The sequence below is a fragment of the Diospyros lotus genome, chromosome 1 (genome assembly GCF_014633365.1).
Source record: "Diospyros lotus cultivar Yz01 chromosome 1, ASM1463336v1, whole genome shotgun sequence".
Lineage (NCBI taxonomy): Eukaryota > Viridiplantae > Streptophyta > Magnoliopsida > Ericales > Ebenaceae > Diospyros > Diospyros lotus.
Window position 1 is genome coordinate 50,841,352 of NC_068338.1, and position 22,328 is coordinate 50,863,679.

The window sequence follows — 22,328 nt, forward strand, 5'->3', positions numbered from 1 at the left end:
GCTTTTTTTTCTTTTTAAGGAAATTAAACTCATAATTGTATAAATTGTCATAAAATATTAGTTTTTGCTCTATGAGTGATGTTATATATCTATACTGTAGATAATGTCCAGTTTATGTGTCATGTTCATGTGCCAATCTAATTTTTTTTTAATTATTTTAATAATTAATTTTTTCTATAAAATTAGCAAAATAATACAAGAAATAAAAAAAAATCATAAAATCCCCAAAAAAATGGATTGACGGCGATAGTAGACATGTCACATAAACTAAAAATTGTCTATAGTGTAGATATATAACATTATTCTTACTCAATTCACCTTAAAGACAGTTAAAAAAAACAGTTATTGTTGGGGTAAATGACCTCAAAGTGAAAGTATTTGGGCTTTATGGATACCAAAATGTTCCTGTATTTCTTGATTGGTTGGGCCCAGTAAGAAGAAGCCCATAGCTAACCACGAGCCCAATTGAGCACGGGCCTACTAGCTTGTAGGTTGATTTGATTTTAATTTTATCTAAATTAAAATTAGATTTACATTTTTTTATTTTAAGCTATAAAAAAATATAATTTAACAAAAAATAATAAACAAAGGCAAGAGGGGGGAGGCTAAATCTACGGGGACCATGATCGCCTTCTTAGACAGCCACGCTGAGTTGTTGGGCGGCTTATATCACCATTCATTTGAAACAATTTATAATAATTTAATCAATTGAAAGAGTTTACAGCTCATTTCACAATTTATTTATTAATTGTTGGTGACAAGTTCACAATGTATAATTTATTTATAAACTAGACAAGTGCACAAATTACAAAAAAGGGAATCTGATTCATAAAGTTAGATAAAATAAAAAATTAGTAAAAATAATTTGATAAATGAAGAATGATGCACTCACAACAATATTATAATACATTTATAATTTAATAAAACACATCATTGTTCTATTACTTTAATCGACTGATTTAATTTTATTGATAAAGTTTGGTGTAAATACCCAAAGTAGGTCTCTTTTTTCGAAATTATATCAACTTCTCATACTTTTATATAATTACACGATTTTTTTAAGTAAAATAATTATGCATTTTTTGAAATAAAATAATATAAAAGAAAAGGAAAGATAACAACCAAAAGTAAATATATACTTCAAAGTTGGCAGCTTAATTGGTGAGAAGACTCAGAAGAAGAGATTTGGGGTACGGTGGGTTATGTTTAAGTAAAATTTAAAAATGAATAATTTCTTACTAATATTAGGGAAGAGTGTAAAAAACTAGAAAGATGGAGGGCATGAACAGTAAATAGATGAAAATGGCCAGCCCAGCAGGCCATAAATCGGAGAGGAGAGGAGCGGGGCGGAGCGGTCAACTTATGTTTACCTGAAAGGACAAAGAAGAGGTCAGAGGGAGGAAATTGGGCATGGCTCCACTGTTACCTTTACAGCTTTTTAATAATTAACTTTGGATTTTAAAATATTTGCAAAAGAATTTTTCTTATCTTTTCCCAAATATTCTCATTTTTATATTCCAATAATTCTCACTAACTTTGCATTTATTAAATCCCAATTTCCGATTAATTTTTTTTTCCAAAACGGACTTGAATCATTTCCTTAACCAGAATTAATACCTTGAATTTTGCAAATTAAAAATTGATTTACTATTCGAATTCCCACTACTTAATTATAATCCCCTTATTTTATTTTCCATTTTCCAACTTTATTTTCCTGCTTTCTCCTCCTTTTCCTGCAAAAACCCTAATTTCACTACACTTGAAGAAGAATTTCTGAATGCCAAGGAAAGTTTGATTCTTTTTTTTTTTTTCTATTTTTCTGGAATTTTTGAATCCATTTCAAGCTCTGTGCATGTTCTGCAATGGCTGAGTTTGAGCAGTGGGGCAGTGTTTGGCAGTTAGATTGACCGGTATCAACTGTAGAAGAAGTAGCTCTCCTTGTCAGATTTTGATTCTTTCGCGTCCAGTACAGCTTCTGCTGTTTTTGAGGTTTTACTGAATTTGAACTTGGGTTTCTGAAATGCTTTGTGTGGCTTGATTTTTTGTTTTTGTACTTTGTTCACAGAGATTTTCCCCCCCAATTGTTGTTCTGGTTTTTGGTTGTGGGATTTAAAGTTTTTATTGTTGCTGGGGTTTTAGTTTATTAGGATTTTGATTTGGGTTCTGCTAATGGAGGGAAAAGAAGGTACAAATGGTTCTGGCGTAACAGTGACAGGGGAAGAAGCTCCAGAGAGCTATAGAGTGGTGGCCAGGAGTGAAAATCCTGGCCAATTAACTGGATCAACGGTGGCAGCGGCGGTGGTAACAGCGGCCGCGCCGGTTAGTGCGGTGGCGCCGGGTGCGAAGGTGAAAAAGAAGAGGGGCAGGCCAAGGAAGTATGGGCCAGATGGGACCCCATTGTCACCGATGCCGATATCGGCGTCGATTCCGCTCACCGGAGACTTCTCATCCTGGAAACAGGGTCGAGGGCGGCCTGTTGACTCGTTCAAGAAGAAACATAAGTTAGATTTTGAGAATCAGGGTAAAGATCATCTCCTCTGTTTTTATCTTTATGAATTTTGATCTTTATAAGTTGTTACATCTGCTGATTTACTGTTACATTTGAGATCACGATCTGTCACTACATTTAGAGATGGACTCTGTTATAGTTACATAAGCTTCTTTGACAAATATTCACAGTTGGAATTTCAAAATATCATTGGTATAAAACTAGATCTACTGAGGTGGTTTTGCTGAATGCACTGCTCTTCGCTTCCGTACAAAGTTTTAGCACACATTTCAGGAAATTTGTTAAATTTGTGTGAAAGCGGGACCCCTCTCTTAGATACCCTCTGGGTTTGGAATTGATGGCAGGCATAAAGCAGGAAAGGCTTTATGGTAAGCATTACAGGCTACGTTTTGAATTAAGATTTCTCAACAGGAAAAAAATGAAATTAATTATATGCATGTAGAAACATTTGTTTCCAGAAATCCGAGTTCCAAACGTAACACAAGAATCTTTCTCTTGAGCTTATCTTCTGGCCCCGGGGGGGGGGGTCCAAAATAGATGCTGCAAGCAAACACAGAGGACATGGTGTTACAGGTGGCAGCTTGCTTTATTGCTGATGTCAAGTGAGCTGATGTGACCAGACTCCTAACCGTTTTTCACTTAGTGATTGAATGAAAGGTGAGAGTACAAGTGGCTAATGATACGGAATATGGCAGAACATTGTATTTTTCCCGCGCAGGTCCACTGTGGGAAGAATATTCTATGATCATTCTGATGGAATGCAGTTGACACTGACTTCCACTGGGTTTGAGATAAAGTAGCAAAAACAAATCTGAATTCACGAAGGTTCAATATTCATACTTAAAAGTATTAGTTCATACTTGAAATGACCACCCACCCCTGTTTTACCCTTTAAAGCCAATTCTTAAGTCATGACTGTTTCTCTAATTCAAAATTAAGCGGAAGTTCTTGACCTTTCAAACAGTTGTCTAGAAACCTATTATGGCTATTTTGTTTACCTTCTTAATCTTTTCACGTGGTGTAGAGCAGAACTTTCAGAGCATGGGATGAGCCAAGTCTTTGATATTATTAAATGCAAAGAATGCCTAAAATGCCATTGTTGAGAGAAATTAGTGAGGATAGCATTTTTCAGGGTGTTAGATGCTAGTGAACATTTTAGACATTGGAATATTGCTCTCAGAGCCTTATTAATCATGTTGTGTGTTCCCTTATGTGATTGTCATATTTTCTGGGCAGATTTAGTTTTGGAGTTGGTTTTGCAGCTTCAGATTTTAATTGTTGCAATTTTAGTTCCTCTGGCCATCTTTGGCATAAATCTGACAACTTCCCTTTTGCTTTAATGTTTTATTTATGCCTCATTTTTTTTGTAGGTGACAGAGTTTCTTACTCTGTTGGTGCAAATTTCACACCACATGTGATCACTGTTAATCCAGGCGAGGTATTTCCAATGATCAGTAAATCTTGTTTATCTGTGATTTTGTTAGAGCCTTCTCAATTCATATTTAATTAACTACAGTCAATTTTATTTGTGATTTGGTAACCCTGGCTGTTGTTATTATATCAACTGGATGCTTCATTTTGTCTTCTCTTTAATATGAAATGTTCATTTAAGCATTTAGAAGTGAAACTTCTAGCTTGAGCATGGGGAAATAATCCCCCTCCTCCTCCCTCTTCCTTTAAACTATTGTGTCTGTTTGTTATGATGTTATTTCTCATACTGTTTGCCGTATTATATATTTCCCATACGAATGCAATGTATCCATTCTATTATTTAAGCAAACAATTGATTTGGTGTTTGAAACCTTGTTCTTTTTCTAAAATGCCTTTTATATATTTCACTTTGAAAAATAAATACAACCACCAAATGAATTGAACCTATAACCTTAAGGTCATAATAGAACAAAAACAACCTTAGTATTGCACCTAGTCTCATCTTTATTCAAAATTTATCCAAAAATAAAACTAAACTGCAAACACCAAGTGTCTTCCCTTCAAAATGAGCTTTCGTTTGAAATCTTCTATTTTTTTACTTTCACGTGCATTGCATGGGCAACCCCTTTAGTGTTTACTGAAAATAAGATGTTCTTCCTTGTATTATCTTTTATCATTATGCTATGTATTTATTTTTAGTAGGTTTCTGTTACATGATAGCTACCTATCAAGAAAAACAAAAGAAACCTCTTTATTCATAGTTGCTTAAAAAAGATCATTTGCCATTGTAGTTATCTGCCAAAAAATAGTATATTTTTTATGAAAAAAAAAAAAAAATACTTCCATCTATGTTGGTGGCTCCTGAATGTGCACATGATGCCTGTGTGTTACCAATGTATGTTTTTGGTTTTATTATTTGTGCTATGGATATATATTTCATTGTTAAGTTGACCATATAATGTTTAAGTTGCTTATTGATGTCAACCCACTGGGGCATGTATACCTTCATGAACAGCAACCTGCACATGCACATGTGCATGTTGATAAACATATGTGCATAAATTGTTATGTTCTCTCCACAGAAGGGGCCTTTGTAAGTTGCCATCTCCTTTGCCCTGGATTAAAGTGAATAAGAAGTGTACATGTCATTGAGTCTTTATTATTTTGTACTTATTTTTTGGGTAGGATATCTGTAGATTTTAGCCTATTGAAGTCGGTTCACATTTTTTATGATTAATATTTTCCAAGCAAACAAAAGAAGGAACTTGTATGTATGAAAAGTGCCCTCTGGCAGTTGAAGAGGAATATCTGCTTTGAAAGGATTGTGTAACTGTGTTAATTTTTTTAGAGCATGATCTAGCACTGTTGTTATCATTGATTCATGTGCATAATAGTGTTCTTGGTTCCTGTTCTGTTTTCTATCAGGATGTTATGATGAAAATCATATCATTCGCTCAACAAGGATCTAGAGCTATTTGCATTCTCTCAGCGAATGGTGCAATTTCAAATGTTACCCTGCGTCAGCCTAATTCTTCTGGCGGTACTCTAACATATGAGGTGTGTACCTCTTCTCTTCCTTTTCTTATGATTTTTAGGATTAATTCCAACAAACTTTCTAATGGGTGGCAGATGAGCTACTCGAGCTTCTTCATGCATTTTTAAGCTTTGTTGTTTGATTTTGCTCTTTGCTTTTTTTTTTTTTTTTGCTTGATTCTGCTCATTGTTATTTGATTCATGGATTTGCACATTGCCTATCATATCTATGCCGATAGGTCTCTACTCTGTTAAATGAGTTAGGAACATAAAAATCTCTTGAAATGCTTTCCTTCTTGTTGTTTGTTCTCCTCTGTATATTCTTTTTATACCTCCTCCTTGAAATTGGAACTAAAATCACTGCTAGGCATATATACTCATGCTTTTGAGATGTGGGATTTAGAGAAGACTCCAATAAATTTTGTTTCCTTTTCTTTTCCAATATCCCTGGCAGTGTCTGTCACCATCCTCACCCTTGTTTTTGGTAGATTAAAGATTTTGTCTATTTTGTGTCTCTCATCTTCTTAGAAATACATATGAAGCTGCCTTTCCTGTTTGTTTTTCTTTTTTCTTTTCCCCCTGAAGTCATTAATCTCCTAAGTCAGAAGATCAGTTGAACCGCATATTAATTCAGTTGAAAAGCCAAGTGGAGATGGTGTAGAGAACGCTTGACAATGGACACTTTACAGAGTTGGGTTAATAATCTACTAATAATAGAAGATGTTTCAGTACCTGCAGAAGTGTGATCCTTACGACTTAGAAGCTTAGAACCCTCGTGATTCTTTTGTTATCATATACTATAAAGAGAGACTTACCGGAGTTAGTGAGTTCACTTAATTGAATGGACTCTTATGTCCATATGAGCAGAAACCTGCTAGGCTCTTCATATGATATCACCTCAACTTTTCTCCAGCATCCATAGATCATTAAAACTTGTGTTCAAACATATTTCTTTAGCCCTGAATTTCTGAAGTAATTACAAAATAATTTGTATCAATACATCATTTTGGCTTCTTGCCCGTTGACATCATTGAGATCTGCTAGATCTATCTCCTGGGAAGCTATACTTATCTTCTTGCTGTGTAAACAGGGTCGTTTTGAGATACTTTCTTTGACTGGCTCATTCATGCCAACTGACAATGGAGGAACAAAAAGCAGATCTGGTGGCATGAGTGTTTCATTGGCAGGTCCAGATGGTCGCGTTTTGGGTGGCGGGCTTGCTGGTCTGTTAGTTGCTGCTGGCCCTGTTCAGGTTAGACCATTTAAGAAGTGTGAGAAGAAGCTGTTACATAGACATTGGAAATTAATGTTGTGTTGTAGACCATATACTTCTTAACAAATAACAAATATTACTTTCTAATGTCTATCCTAAATTTAAAAATGCTGGGAAAGGTCAAGTAGCTGCCCCTTTCCCATTTTCTGTAATTCCTGTCAGCAGCGTGATAAACCTTGACTGATGGCTCGCCTTTACATTTACCATGAGTTGCGTCCCTTATCTGACATTTTTGAGTAAATCAGGTTGTGGTTGGCAGCTTTTTACCTGGCCATCATCAGGAGCAGAAGCCCAAGAAGCCGAGGGTCGAGCACATAATAAACTTTTCTGCCCTTCCAGTTAACCACTTGCCCGGAGAAAGGACAGATGGAGTCTATGGCGGTCCAAAGCCAATCCCTACACCATCCTCCTCCTTCCACGGAGAGAACACAGCTGCTCCAAACTCGATCCAGGTTTCGAAGAATTTAGCCTCAGAAGGCGAAATATCCTTAGCCGGTGCAGAAACCAAAGACCCAAGCCCACAGGAGTGCAAGGTTTCTTGCTGATCATGCATTGCACCATTTTACCTTGGCTGTATCTATGCTTTCTTCCAGTAAACTTGAAAGGTTAGGCTGTCTGACCAGTTGACTATCACAGGACAAAATTAGGGTTTAACATGAGGCTACTTTTAAACTGAAGTTGTATTTGTAGGAAACTAGGTTAGGGCATCTTCCTGGCAGGCTTTTATTCTGCAATTTGTTGTCAACATGTATCAGCTTGGTTGTGTCATTTGTTGATGTAGTGATTTTTATCTTCGTGACAACTTGTTTGTCACTCTTTCCACTTTGTCTTATCTGTATCCTAACTTTAAAGGACTGGATTTTAATTGGATTTTGCTGTTTTTCTTTTTACCATGAATGACGAGTTTGTTTTGAAGCAAGTGATGCTTATTTACACTTACTGCGTACGCCATACTATTGTGCAATATGTCCTCCTAAACCCTATTATTTCAAATTTGAATTCTATCCATGCTTGTGTGTAAGATAATATTGGCCAACGTTTGAGATAGGAGTAGGATTAAGACTTCTGATGATAACAATGATGGTAAGGATAAGATGTATATAATTTGTTATGTAGCATAAATTTTTCTTTGAAGTAACAAAGATAGATGGTAGTGTTAACATGTTTGTGCCGTTACTTAAAAAAAAATAAATTAAAATTAAGGTTTGAGATAATTTAATCATATAAAAAGTAAATTAATAAAGATGATAAAAAAAAATTACTTTGGAAATTATGAAAGTAAGTAATAAGTTAAAATTTATATAGCCAACTTCTACGCATAACAAGATTTAAAATAATTAAATTGATGTGACTATTCTTCACATCAATGTCACTCACTACAATAATTTTACTAATTAGGGCTTGTTTGATAGTCATTTTTTTCTATGGAAGAGGTAAATTTTTTACCCAATTCCCAACTTGTGCATTGTTTGATAGCTATTCTTTTTCAAGGAAATTATTTTCCTTACAATGGTTATATGAGGGTATTTTTTTTCGAATCAAGAAAATCAAATTCGCCGGGGGGGATTTTCCAGGGAGTTAGAAAATACAGGTGAGCCGCTGGGTTAAGCGATGGCAAGCTTGGGGGATGATTATTTAATAAATATAAATATATGTATAAAAAGTGAATATGTTAAAAATTTAATAATTAATAAATATAAATATATAAAAAGTGAATATGTCAAAAACTATATATAAATTATTTCTTTGGAAAACAAAAACAAATTAATTTTGTAGTTTTATTTTTTGAGAAAATAATTTAATTAATTTAAAATATATTATTATTTTAATTTTTTTTACAAGATTTAATATTTTTTAATATATTTTCATTGTTGAATTCCATGAAAAATAATGCATATCAAACACGAAATACTAGAAAAATAATCAAATTCTATAAAAAATATTACCAATCAAATACTAAAAGATGGAAAATAACATCATTTTTCAAGTAAAAAATTATATCAATTAAACAGCTTAAACTTCTAATTTCCAGGAATTCATTTTCCCTGTAATTTATTTTTTTTCCACTCAAATTCTACCCTTACAATCAAACGCATCCTTAGAAAAAATAAGAAAAGACAAAACAAGGCAGAAAGAGGGGTCGTGTGCGTGTGCATCATTCATCATCATTTAAGCGCAGCATCATTTTATTTTATAATAATTCAGGTAACAGTGTTTACGCTCTCTTAATTTTGGGTCTATGACCCCCAAAAACCACATGCAGGTAAATCCAAGTCTGATTTCAGTCAACAGAGTCAGTATTGGCTCCAATGATACACAATCTAGCAAAAATTACATCACTTGCATCCAAGTTATTTTTCCCACCACTCGAACTTGCGACGTCCTTACCATCCGTTCCCTCTTCCACCATTAAGCTACCCCGTGGGGGTCGCGGCATCATTTTATTTGTTCTAGTTGAGCAGTCACAAATTAAAGCAATGCCATCTACAAAGCTGTGGCCATTTGAGACAGCAAGTCCTTTGTCTCCGCTTGAGTTGATACCTAACCAACCCATGATTTCTGATTATGACTCAGTACCAGCCAGCCAGTAGAACTCATTGCTCTGATTAATTAGTGAAAGTGGAAGTAGAAGAAATGCCTTGCAGAAATTGCATTTTCTCTACCGTATACATTGAATGGTTGACCGAACTCAGTATAACATACCTACCCCATTTTACTAGTCCAAATTTTGCTATTGTTTCTCAATTTAAATATCTCAACAACTAAATTTTATATTTAATCCCACCCAAAAAAAAAACTTAGTCAATACTTCTTTAGCATATGCATGGAATATGGATGATACACTCAAATTTTAATAATTTAAACGCTTGTTAGTTTTTTTTTTTATACAATTTGTTAGTTGACTTTGATTAATTGTAACACAACTTGAAAATTTTGAATATGAATTTTTAATCAGGTTTATTCGTTGGAAATATTAAAATCTGGTAAAGATAGCCTTAGTTTCTAATAGATTTGACAAATAATCAGACAACTACAAGAAAGGTATCTACCATTCTTCTAACAAATATGTCTTTTAGTTTAGACTTTAAGGTAAATTTCATCTAGACTTTATGATGCTATATTTATAGTTACATAGTTTGCAATTCATTTGGTATTCTGGACTTTTAGGCTCTTGACTAAATGAGGAGGCTGGGTAGATTGGAGAATAAATAAGTAAAACAAACCATTGGGACCAAAAATCTAAAAAATAAATCATATCATATGTATAAATGACCCAAAACACATACGCTTAGACTTTCATTTCTTCTCCCACCTCTTGCTCCATCCACCAAATTGCAGTACCATCATGAACTTAACAAGAAAGGTTAGAGCTTAACAGGGCTGAAGGCCTGTAACTCAAATTTCCTGAATTAGCAATGTTCTAAGGTAGAAATCCCTTCACTCTCCATGGAAGATAAAAGTGGAGGACAAGAAGCTTAGAAAAGAATGAAGATTTTGATTCCCCTAATTATTTGGACCTCAGACTCCCTATTTTTACAGAAAGATGGTCGAAATTAAGCCCAGTTTTCAGGGTTAGGAACAAGAGAGAACCTCATTTACAAGATCCTGCAAAGCGTGACTTCTTTAGACTAACACAGATGTGCTCAACTTTTCTTCCTTCCAGCCTCTATTGATCTTATCAATGAATTCCTCTACTCTTCTCCTCAGCTCATCGTCATCTTCTTCATTTTCACTCTCTTTCTCCCCATCATCTCCATTTTCATCCTCTTTTTCTTCATCATCAACTCCACCAGCCTTCTCTTCTGCCGACACGTTGTTGTTCTCCAATGAACATGTAGTGCTTGCTCTTTCATTTTCAATGTCATTTCTGGTTCCCTGGGCAGCTGCTGGAGGAGGACTGAGACTGGGACTGGGGCTGTTCTGACCAAACCCCGGTGCCGGTTTCGACCCGACGAGCAAAACGACAATGATCAGATTGCAGAAACAGAAGACAACAAGAGAATTGGAAGCAGCCAGAGTGATCAACTCAATTGTGGAACCAAACATGGCTGACAGTGAGAACAAGAGCAGAGGGCTTGAGAGAGTACAGAGAGGAGAAATGGTGCGGCCTGGTTGCTGACTTTGCAGGGTTTGGAGGTGTTAAAAAGGCTTTTATAAGAGGCCTTTGTTTGGTTGTGGAAAAGAGTGCTTTGAAAGCTTTTGATGGCACTATTCAAGGCCTAGATAATGAGGATTGAGGCGTGGTGGGGGGAGCTATAGAAGAAGGTTGATATATTATAAGGCTATTCTTTAAGCATTGTTGGATGAAGGAACTTGGAGAAGCTTTTGTCAACTAGAATGTGGGGCTCTCTTCATTATATTAATCATGGTCTTTGTAACCACCGGGTAACCTCACATGCCAACTACTAGTTTCTTACGCCTTCTATTGCCGTCATTAATTGCATTGTTTTCCAATAGTTTTTGAAAATTATTTTCTCTTCCAAAACTAGATACACACGTATATCATAAGCATCTGCTTACCCATAAGTCATTCAAAATCTATCTTTTTAAATTTTCCAGGAACTGCAAGTAGCAAAAGGGAAATTAATCATATGGATTGCTCACGACCTACATTAATTGGAAAGAAATATTCACCAAAATAATTTATGGTTTCAAAATGCTACTATCACATCATTTTGATGATTTTTTTACACAAAAATATCATTTTTCATGAAGAAATATTTTGTTAATTCTAAAGATTGTTGTTCAAGAAAAGAAATGATTTGATTACAGTATCATTTTTAAAAGTTTGAGTTCCAATCATTACAAATGGTGTCTAGAAAATAATTATATTGGCCATTTATTTTCTTTCTTTTTCTTTTGTTTGTTTTTATCGATAAAAATAGCTTCTTTACAGAAAAATAAATACTTGTAAATAGAATCTTTTCCCAGCACTTGCAAAACAATGTGTCTTGTGGAGTGAGCTCCTCTTTCATTTTGATTTTTCTATTATTATATTTGAGAAAAAAAATATTTCAATAGGACAATGATTGAACCAATTAAGAAAACCTTGTTTGTAAGATGAGTCTCACCCAATCCAGCCCTAACCTCACCCATGATGCTAACTTTTATGTTTAATGGGATCAATGTGTCACTCTATTATTTATGTTATACATTGAGGTCATGCAAGTTACTTTAAATAATTTTTGATAAATTCATTTTAGAAACAACAAACAAATATGATACGAAATGAAAAAAAAAATAAAAAATAAACTATTTTATAAATATAATTTTAATATTAAATAATAGTTATTCAATTTAAGCCCGTCACCTTTAACTTAAAACATTAATTCCCTGTTAGAGGCTGACCAATTGGGTTGCCACTTTCAAGGTGCTTCCAGAAATTTTCTATTGGAGAGAGTCCCTCAGTGTTCTCGTCATGAAGCTCCCTTGAGGATTAAGAAAAGTCACACTAGCAAGTAGTCAAGAGTGTAAAATTGACAATGATTTTACATGATTTTCTGGTGCTGGCAGGTAGTTACATGATTTTACTTCAATACTGAGATGATTATGAGTATGACGGACGATGCAGTCGCAAAGCCAAAGTTAATTAACTCCACCTGTCTTTTTAACAGCAAAGGAAGGGTAATGACTAATGATTCAGCTTATGGCTTACTCAACAAACTGGTTTGCAGTTAGTTACTTCTCTCAGCGGCTTCTCCTTCTTTGTTCCCTGCTCCTTTCTTCCTCTTTATATATTTACAACTGTTGAGACTTCAAACTTGAGGTACCAAAGGAAAGAAAAGAACAAAAGGTTACGGAAGGTGGGAGCCAGAAATTACTCCAGATAATGATAATCCAATTGAGAAGCAAAATGCAGCAGGAAAGAATTGAATCAAAAGTGAAGACAATTCAGACCCGAAGAGGAGATCGACAAGCAGCTCGTAGTTTCATTCCATGCGAGACATTGATTGAGCGGGAGGAAACGTGATCTCTGTAAAGGTACTTCTTTTTCATAATTTAACAAAAGTACAGTGGTAGCTCGAGTCTAACTGCGCGTTACAAAGGATATTTTGTCTGCAAGGAATCCTTAAAGAATGGGAACGAGCACGAGGGATGTGTTAACCTTTGAATAGCAGAAGCATTGGGGTCGATGACTTGTTAACAACGAATGTCTACAGCTCAGGGTTAAGAACTATGGCTGCCTGCCTTCAAAGTCTCTCCGAATTATTTCAAGAACCAGCTCATTCCATATATCAACTGGACCTGGCATGCACCAATGCAGGCAATCCTGTGGCGGTGGCTTCCCATTGGGGCCGCGTTTGGTGATCTTATTAGGGTCGGGGCTCCTATATGGGCCCGGATGACCGTCATGGCGGTACCCAAATGCTTCTGTAATGTCCAAAAACTTCAATCTTGATCTGTTTGTGATCTTCTTGATTGCCTGCTTAAAACCTGCCTCCTGTTTCTCGTGCATTATATTTGTAAAACCATTTTCAACTATCTTCAATGCCGGCTCTACCTTCCCAGTACATGATCCTCCAGTATTCCAGGCCCCACCCTCATAATGATCAGGTGAAAAGGAACGAACAATTGTCAGACCCGTGTAATTTGGATGTGTAGCAATGGAAGTTAGAATTGTTTCAACAGATACGCCAAAAGCCTCGATATTGTTAATTTTCATTTGCCGTGACTTGTCTGGCCACCACAGTTGTCCTCCCACAATCTCATTGTCCAAAATATAGACCGACTGCTTAGCAAACCAGTGGCCAGATGAAAGGACAATCACGTCAAAACTTGGGATGAATTCCATGAAGCCTTCATCAGGTGCATCAAGGTGGAGCTTGACCACGCCAGCTGGAATATTATCGAATGGCTCGGATGTTTGGCGGACAAGCCATGAGGACCATATTCGGACGATCATTGTAGAGGTCGATTTAAAGTAGTAGCGTTGCATTTTTTTGTTTCCACGGTTTTTTGGCACTTCAACCTGAAAAAATTGAGAACACCAAAAAAAAAAAAAAAAAAAAATCATTAGGTCTAATGATTAATGACGATAATAAACTTATGAACATTTCTTTAGAGCCATCCATTTCCAATTTGTACAATGAAGAAGGAATCATTTTTACTATTTAACATGATATTATACATGGACTGGTGATATAAAAAAAAAATTGTTAATGTTTTCATGTATTATACTAATTTAACCATATCATACATCTTATCCATGCTTATTGGGAAACAGGCTTTTGCCTATACATCTAAAACCCCTAGCCCGGTTCCAATTTAGTCACCAACTAAGCAGTTCAGCCAAAACTGAAACCAAAACGGCAGCAGCCTGGAAAACAGTGGGAAGTTCTGTCAAGAAGAAGGTAAAAGACCAATCTTATTCATTCTAAGGGATTCCAGCCACATATATACAAGCCTATCATTCGTATAGGCATCAGTTTCTTGTTAGAAGATGAGCAGCTTTCCTAATATGCAGATTCCTATTATTCTTTGTATCATGTAGTGTTTTCTTTATTTGTCTGATTTTATTGTATTTAGCAGCTGTAGTATATTTCCTTTCCTATCCTGTACATTTTCCTTTTTTGTATATATTTCCTAAACTAGTTTAGGAAACTATCTAATTAGGAAACTTTCTTATTAGACTTAGGAAACTGATGCCTATATGAATGATAGGCGTGTACATATGTGGCTGGAATCCATTAGAATGAATAAGATTGGTCTTTTTAGTTTACCTTCTTCTTGACATGGTATCATAGCCTTAGGTTCTGCCCTTGAAGTAAGACCTTCCTTGGTTATTTGTGGCCGAAACCTTCTTGATCGAATCTTCTTTCATAATCCTAGAATTATGACTGACTCCATGGAATCCGGTAGCACCACTGAAGTCCCTTTTACGGGCAGTTCCAGCCATGGTGCGATCACCAGTGGATAATTACAAAATATCCAAGCAGCCTATCGATCGAATGGAAAAAACTACCTCAAGTGGTCCCAACTGATTAGGACGTTCCTGAAGGGCAAGGGAAAGTTGGGTCACCTACTTGGAACTAGGCCTAAAGAGAGTGATACCACGTATGCTACATGGGATGAAGGGGACTCACTAGTCATGTACTGGCTCTAGAACTCCATGAATTAGTGACACGGTGATATTCCTTACAACAGTTAGGGAGATCCAGGAAGCAGTGAAGATCACATATTCAAAAGAAAATTATGCTGCACAAATCTATGAGATTAGAACCAAGGTAGCAACTACTAAGCAGGGAACTTGGTCTATAACAGAGTATGCCAATTTGTTGTAAATCTTGTGGCAAGAATTGGATTACTATCAGTGTATCCAAATGAAGTGCAGTGAAGATGCCGCCATTCAAAAGAGGTTTGTGGAGAAAGAGAGAACATATGATTTTTTAGCTGGACTAAATGTGGAGTATGATGCAATTAGAGTCCAAATTCTTGGCAAGATTGATTTGTCTTCCTTAAATGAGGCAATATCGATAGTGCATGTGGAGGAAGGCAAAAGAGGGGTGATGCTGGAGACTAATCATATGGAGAATTCAGCCCTTTTAACACTAAAAGGGCCTTGGTCGGGAGAGATTAACTAGAGAAGATAGTAAAACTGCTTGTCTTCTAACAAGTTCAGCTAAAAGGGGAATGGAACCTTTTGAAAAGAGGATTTTTCCACAAAGAAGTGCCCTGCACCCATTGTTTATACTGAACTAACTATTGATAACCTTCATGATGCAAACAGTACTCTGTTCAGATATCTCTACATTGTTGAATTTAGTTTTATTAAACTGACAGAGAAAAATGATCAAAAAACAAATTAGAATAGTTGAAAATTCAATATGGTCAAAAAGTAACATAAAAGCAAAGAGCCTTCGTAGCTCATTTCCAGAAAAAAATGCTTCAACAGCAAATCTGCATCTTGCCTATTAGCAACTATGAAGATTTTCTAACTCACAAGTTAATTTGTGAAATATGGGAAAAAAATTTCTTATCATAATATGGTAGGAGTACTAGCCATGTCAGCAAGCAACCAAAGACCAGTTTGGAGCAGCACTCAGTTTATACAGTTATATTAACACAGAAAACCTCCGGACTTGCCTGCCATAGGATGCATAGTAGTGATTCCATCTGATTCCGAGCAACTGAATCACCAATGAGAGCTAAAGTCTTCCCCCTCATCAACTCTAGAAACTTTCTGGCATCAAATCGAGGGAGGTCACACTTGGAAGGCTTCCATCGCCAATTTTCATAGTTTTTGTCAGGCCTCCCATTTCCCTGGCAATTCTGTGTCTGAGTCAGGACAGGGCACGAATTGTTTGTGTATAATGGTCCAGATGAATCATATACCCATTTTCCATGGTACAGATCACAACCTACATAGCACCAAGTAAAAGAACCAACAAGAAAATTGAGCAAAAATAATCATGTAAAATCAAAACTAACAAATTTATAGAAAATAGATATTCACTCATGGCAAGGTAAAAACTAATGGGGAAAAGAGATATTATATTACCAAAAATAAATAATTATCTCAGGGCCTGGAAATATACAATAAAGGTGCTCATGCTGTACAACTTTCATGCTTCAGAAACTCGGAACATGCCGAAAGGAAAAAATAGCAAAAGGAAAAATGATTAAAAAGAAAAGTCAAGGGAAATAGACATTCTTGCATGAATGTACCTCGTCGGCATACAAGGCTATCATATTTGTCAACAAAAATTGGTAAAGAGCTTTAAACTGTAGCCTTGTAGGCCAAATCTTGGCTCCCAGTTACTGTCGGTAAGGTCACAATTCCTCTGGGAACCAACAATTTGCACTTCTCTAAGTAGTGTCTTCTGGAACATATCTTGGCAAAAATTCATTTTTACAAAAGCTTATGCAAGCGTGACCTAAAATTTTTCTAATCACTCAGCGAAGACATGAAGACAATGGAAACCTTCTTCTTATCCCCACCTTTGCTTCAATATAACAAATCACCGTGCCATGTTTTGCTAGTTAAATCCATCCATTTAACTTCTTTTTTTTTTTTTTTTTTTTTTTTGGGGGGGGGGGGGGCGCAATTATAAAGCAGGCATTAACTTCATCAGGGATTGAACTGAATCCCATTAAGCATCTGTATAACAGCAAACAGATAGACAACAATTTGAATCACTACTCATTGTATGATATGGTTGCTGGTCAAAGCTTATGACTGTTCAAGGATTGAAGTGATCAAATCATCAAAATCAGTACATAGGCCAAAGACAAAAAAATACTCACATTAGCCAAGTTTAGGAAACAAAATAAAACAGATGACCAGGAATTTTTGGGAAGACAAGACCATTTGGATGAAATGGAACAAGTATTTAGCCCAAAAAAAGTAGAGGGCGACCCAAAAAAACTGGGTGGAAGACAATTAGATATGATATTAGTTGGGTCTTACAAAAAGATAAAGCCATAGATAGAAATGACGGGAGAGCTAGATTCATGTAGCCAACCCCACAAGATAGTGGTTTAGTATGTTGTTATAAGAACATATGGTACCAACCAATTATTTAGATCCATCAGGGAATAATACAAAAAGAAATCTAAAGGAAACCGTACAGACAGGAGAGAGTCTTCAAATGTTTTAGTATAGTTTTGGTAACATAACCTTGTAACTGTTTTCTTAAAACTTTTGAAATATGCTATTGTATTCGTAAAGAGTTCCCATTCCCATAACTTAATATAAACAATCAGTGAACTAAAAGTTAAAAAAAAAAAAACATCATCTTAAAATCATAAATAGACTAATAGAGTGGGGTTAGAAGCAAGGCAAGGACAATCACTATTTTAAAGAAGAACAGCTTCATGCGTAAATCAACTTACTTTTATAAATCAGAGTTAATTTAAGTTTCTTTAAAATTTCACGCCTAAATATATGAATCAGAAATGGTTGCAAAAAAGAGTGCCAACGGATGTGAATGATTGAGGTCTGTAAAGCACATTTCTAAGTAAAGATGTTTAAAGGAAAGAGTATTTGGTAGTACCTGAATCAACTGAACCACTAGGGCTTACCCCACCTGGTGCAGGGGTCAAAGATTGCACAGCTAATCCTGGCTGTTCAGCATCAGAATTATTTAGTAAACCAAGGGAAGGAGTTCTAGCATTTTCGATGTCCTTTATAATATTGGGAGCAGTAGAATTTCCAGTTATGTCTTTTCCTAGTTGATCCACTGTCTCCTTCGTCTCTGATACAACCATGGGGCCAGAAAAACCCATATTTTCTTCTCTTTGTTGGAAATTTATCAAGTCCTTTTTTCCCTGAGACCTGGAAGATACATTCTTATTATCCATCCTGTCACCACTGTCATCTCGGGGGGCTGCTATTACCAATTGACTGTCACCTTGCATTGATGAGTTTGACTTGACATGAGAATCATCAATTTGCTCATCGTCATGTTTATAACTATTTGCAGTTTCATTGGACCCCGAGACAACTGAATCCAAATTTGTGAAAATTTCTTTGCTGTCAGAGTGAGAATCTTGGACTGTTTCGTTACTCACTGACTTGAATTCAAATCCACTAAAGTGATCAACACCATAGAAGTATCCAGTAACAGCAGACCCAATTGGTTGGGAGACCAAAAGCAATGAAGCGAGAATTAGAAATATTGCTAATCCACAAGCTGAAACTGCAATAGATGAAAGAGTCCTTGGATAAGGAGACACTGATGAGTCTCCTTTATGAGCTGAATTCATGGCTATTCGGGTCAAACCGATCACACAACATTCATTCAGAGAACTAGGGAGTTCTGGAACTTCCTAAGATCTCACTCTAATAAGCAAACCTTCCAAACATACCAATAACTATGTTTCCTTACAGCTTCCAAAATAACCGCAACGCTGCACTGACTTCTTCCTGGGACAATAAAGCGACTAGGAAAACTAGTACTCTCTGCAATTGTTTGTAACAAGAAGGTATTACAGAATGTCAGAATTACAGTAAACCTCCAAATGTCTCATATGAATCCTCGGATCTCCTCCAGATACTTCAAATGCGGCGCGTTCTCCCTGTTGAACACAAATGTCCGACCAAAATCTTCAACAGTTAGAATGGGAAAAAAACTCATGGAAGCATCACGAGTTATGCGTGACCGCAACCTTAAGTAATAAAGCGAAATTTAACGAGGAAATGAAAACATTATTAACGCCAAACCCTCCGTTGGATCGTTGAGATCGATTGGAATAGAAAACAACAAAAACTTTCCAAGTGTACAATTTAGAACACTTGGCTCTAATCGTATGAATAACACGATTCAAAACCACGAAAGCACGGATATCGGCAACCAGAGAATAGGCATTAATTTATCAGAGATTTTCCCAATCAAATAAAGAACAAAAGATAGGAAGTTCCGTACCTTTTGTGTATAAATCAAGCTCCAGAAGCATCCGATTTCTTCAATTTTGCATCAAAAGCAGGCCTGAGAATCGAATCACACTTCGAATACGAAAATTCGATTGCGTTGCCACTGCACACACGGAAATCCCGATGGCAAGTAATGATGAAACGGTGAATGAATGGGATCGGGAGAGATACCGAGTCGGCGGGCTAATTATTAGCGCATGGCAAGAGGAATTTATAATGCTAGTCACAGAACAAAAGCTTCTGTTTTACCCTCGAAACTGTCTTATTCCTTTCCCCCGTGGGGAGAGAGAGAGAGAGAGAGATGTGAATGAGAGAATGGAGTCTGTATTTGGATTTATTACTTTTTGTTTTCTTTTTTCTGCTCTCGTATAGTCGTATATTTTTTTTTTCTTACCAAAATATTTACAGTTTGTTTGCTTATAAAATATATTTTTATTTTTTAACTTATTTTCTATTAATGATATAATGTCTAATTAAAAATAAAAATTTAATTTTAAAATTTTATATAAATAAAACGCTATTGCTTTTTATAATATAAAATCTTAGGCACGTGTAATTATAAATTGAAGTTAAAAACTATACAATGTTTTTTATAACCAATCGAGCAATTTATTTTTCATACTTGCGATAACAATTTAAATATTTAAATTATTATAAAATATATTTTATTTCAAAAAATACATTAATTGTTGACATTTAGAATTAGCCGACCGTGATTTATAGGCCCACAATGAAAAAATAAGCCAAAACACAAAGAGGATAAATAAAATAGAACGTGCACAATAAATTTTTACGTGGTTCGGCCAAAACGATACTTACTCTATAACTGTTATCTAGGTATTCCGGCAGAATAACAATATATCATATCTCTCATTTACAATGATATTTTGACCACTACTTATAGTGAAGGGCGTTTACAATTACATAAGATCAAAAGGTATAAAGATAGCATCATGGAAATAATACGTCTTTATTAATTTTATAAAATTGGGAGTGGACTTCATATTATCAATGATTTAATTTGATTTAGATGAAGTAAGTGGGTCTATGTCTCTGGCTGTTTCGTGTGTTTGTTATTATATGAGCTGAACGATTATACCAGCAAGTTGGAAACATTGCTAGGAGCTCACTTGGTTCTATGGTCTGAGCTCAAGTTTCGGCCTTAGGCCCATTGGGTTTCAAGAGGTTGGGCAAACTTGTTTAATCGTGTCTAGCATATAAGAAATAGTGCGAGAAATACCCATAACATTAACGATCAAGTAATTTAAAATTTTAAAATTTAAAACATAATAGGTAAAGTATCATCATTTGTGAATTTTGAGGATGAGAACTGATCTAAATCCTTTAAAAATTAGATAAAAATCATATATTTAGATGGACAACTAAAATTATATATAAATAACAAATATTTTTAAAATATGTACAGGTCAATGCAAGTCTACTACACCCATCCTCACGTGTGGAATTTTTCTTTCTTCCCTACTCGTTTCATTAAAAAAAAAAAAAAGGATAATCGATGGCTATCCTAGGATGATATTTTATACTTAAATAATCTAATTAAATTGTGGATTTTTGTAGTTAAAAATTGAAACTATAGATCCTCCTTAAATCTAGAAAACGATTGACTAATGTTGACTTATTAATATTACAATAGATTTAATCTGAATAAAATTGAATTTCAAAAAATATATATTTTTAACATGGGGAAGACATATTTAAAGAGTTTTTTAGACTGCGTCTACTCCAATTAGCCATGGCTCGTAAGCGTTGGAGGTAGAAGATTAAATCAGGCAAATTAAGGTTTAGTATTAAATCATTGATTAAGTGGACTAGTCTTAGAGGGGGGACTCCGCACCACGTGGGTGCGACAGCAATCCCAGTCGGATTAGGTGAAGGTACGAGGGTGAATTGGGAAATTAATATTTATATAAAATTACTATCACAAAATATAATTGTATATAATTTTTTTTTTTAGCAAACTTGTATTACTTTTTATGAATTTGGGGCACATGAATAATAGTTGGAATTGAGCCGTGAGTTACATTAATGATATTATTATTGTTAATATTTAGATATAATAATAAATTTATAATTATAATAAACTCTTTCGATTTTAGAACACTTCATAGTTAGATTTCAAGATTTTTTAAAAACTCGATTTGTCTCCAACATGAACTTTTCAATACTAAGTTATTATCTACTAAAAAATATAAAAGCATTTTGGTATCTTATATAAAATCCCTTGCATGTCTAAAGAATGTGGGACTACTCTATTTATAGAGCTTAAAATTAACAAATAGGATAACATTTTATATATTTTTATGATCATTTGTTTTGAATCTTAACGTATCAATTTCAGATGTTAATTAGGATACTTCAACCGATATCGTATTAAGAGAGTTTTTAGGGGACTCATCATTTATTTAAAAATAAATTCTTAATACGTAAATAAAAATTATTGAGGGAATATTTACAACTCTAAACAAAAGTGATGCATTGAAATTCTTTGAAGTTGTTTATTATTTGATATAATTTTTTCCCAGGTTGGTTGGGATGCAAGGCATGCCAATTATATCATTTTATGTGAATTCTTATATAAAAGCTCTCTCATGAGTTCTTTTTTTTTTTTTTTGTTATGAATATGAGAAGGAAATTATATTATTAAATATTTTAGGTTAATAATTACAAAAACCTAAATTTTTAATTTTTTATCAAAGTTTTAAAATTTTAATGTAGTATTTTATGTTAATTATATATTTTTGTTAAAATATAACATGACAAGATGAATTATGAGTTGATCGACAAAATAATATGATAAAATTTATTTGTCTCGTTGTATCAAAACACCCAAACACAATTTTTATGGTTAATGAATAAAATATTTAACATTTTTTGAAAAGCTAATAAATATTTTTTATTTTAACCTAATTAATAAATAAATTTATTTAATTTTCTTATTGATAGTGATATGGTGTCAATACTATTGATAGTTAATAAATAATTTTTATTTTAACCCAATTAATAAATAAATTTATATGTTTTTCTTGTTGGTAGTGATAGAAAGTATATGTTTTTAATTGACTTATAATATATAATAGACTAAATCTTATACTCATATTTTTACAAGCCATATTTACACGTAATTATTTAAATATTTAAAATATGAATGCTAGCTTTGTAAAAATACATTAGTCTTTAAATTCAAATAT

General features: G+C 34.6%; 3 protein-coding genes across 4 annotated transcripts; 1 reads left to right on the plus strand and 2 right to left on the minus strand.

Annotated features, from left to right (window-relative positions):
• Window positions 1-1,385: 1,385 nt before the first annotated feature.
• Window positions 1,386-7,665, plus strand: LOC127790869 (AT-hook motif nuclear-localized protein 1-like). Its single transcript, XM_052320599.1, has 5 exons — window positions 1,386-2,521; window positions 3,880-3,947; window positions 5,366-5,497; window positions 6,564-6,725; window positions 6,992-7,665. The coding sequence occupies exons 1-5, from the start codon at window positions 2,170-2,172 to the stop codon at window positions 7,289-7,291; spliced, it is 1,014 nt and encodes a 337-aa protein (XP_052176559.1). The 5' UTR covers window positions 1,386-2,169; the 3' UTR covers window positions 7,292-7,665.
• A 2,322-nt stretch (window positions 7,666-9,987) lies between these two features.
• LOC127811353 (uncharacterized) lies at window positions 9,988-10,986 on the minus strand. The gene has a single exon (XM_052351126.1). It carries the CDS (start codon window positions 10,791-10,793, stop codon window positions 10,371-10,373), a length of 423 nt encoding a protein of 140 aa, XP_052207086.1. The 5' UTR covers window positions 10,794-10,986; the 3' UTR covers window positions 9,988-10,370.
• Window positions 10,987-12,218: 1,232 nt separating this feature from the next.
• Window positions 12,219-19,415, minus strand: LOC127805706 (protein trichome birefringence-like 18). Of its 2 annotated transcripts, XR_008024181.1 has the most exons (5): window positions 19,112-19,415; window positions 17,741-18,764; window positions 15,831-16,105; window positions 12,645-13,716; window positions 12,219-12,507 (listed from the first exon to the last, which is right to left on the minus strand). XR_008024181.1 is itself a non-coding variant. In XM_052342462.1 (4 exons), the coding sequence occupies exons 2-4, from the start codon at window positions 18,450-18,452 to the stop codon at window positions 12,922-12,924; spliced, it is 1,782 nt and encodes a 593-aa protein (XP_052198422.1). In that variant the 5' UTR covers window positions 18,453-18,764; window positions 19,112-19,415; the 3' UTR covers window positions 12,219-12,921. The 2 variants fall into 2 exon arrangements, 1 of the variants encoding a protein (XP_052198422.1); XM_052342462.1 differs by having other exon boundaries at window positions 12,219-13,716.
• Window positions 19,416-22,328: the final 2,913 nt, after the last annotated feature.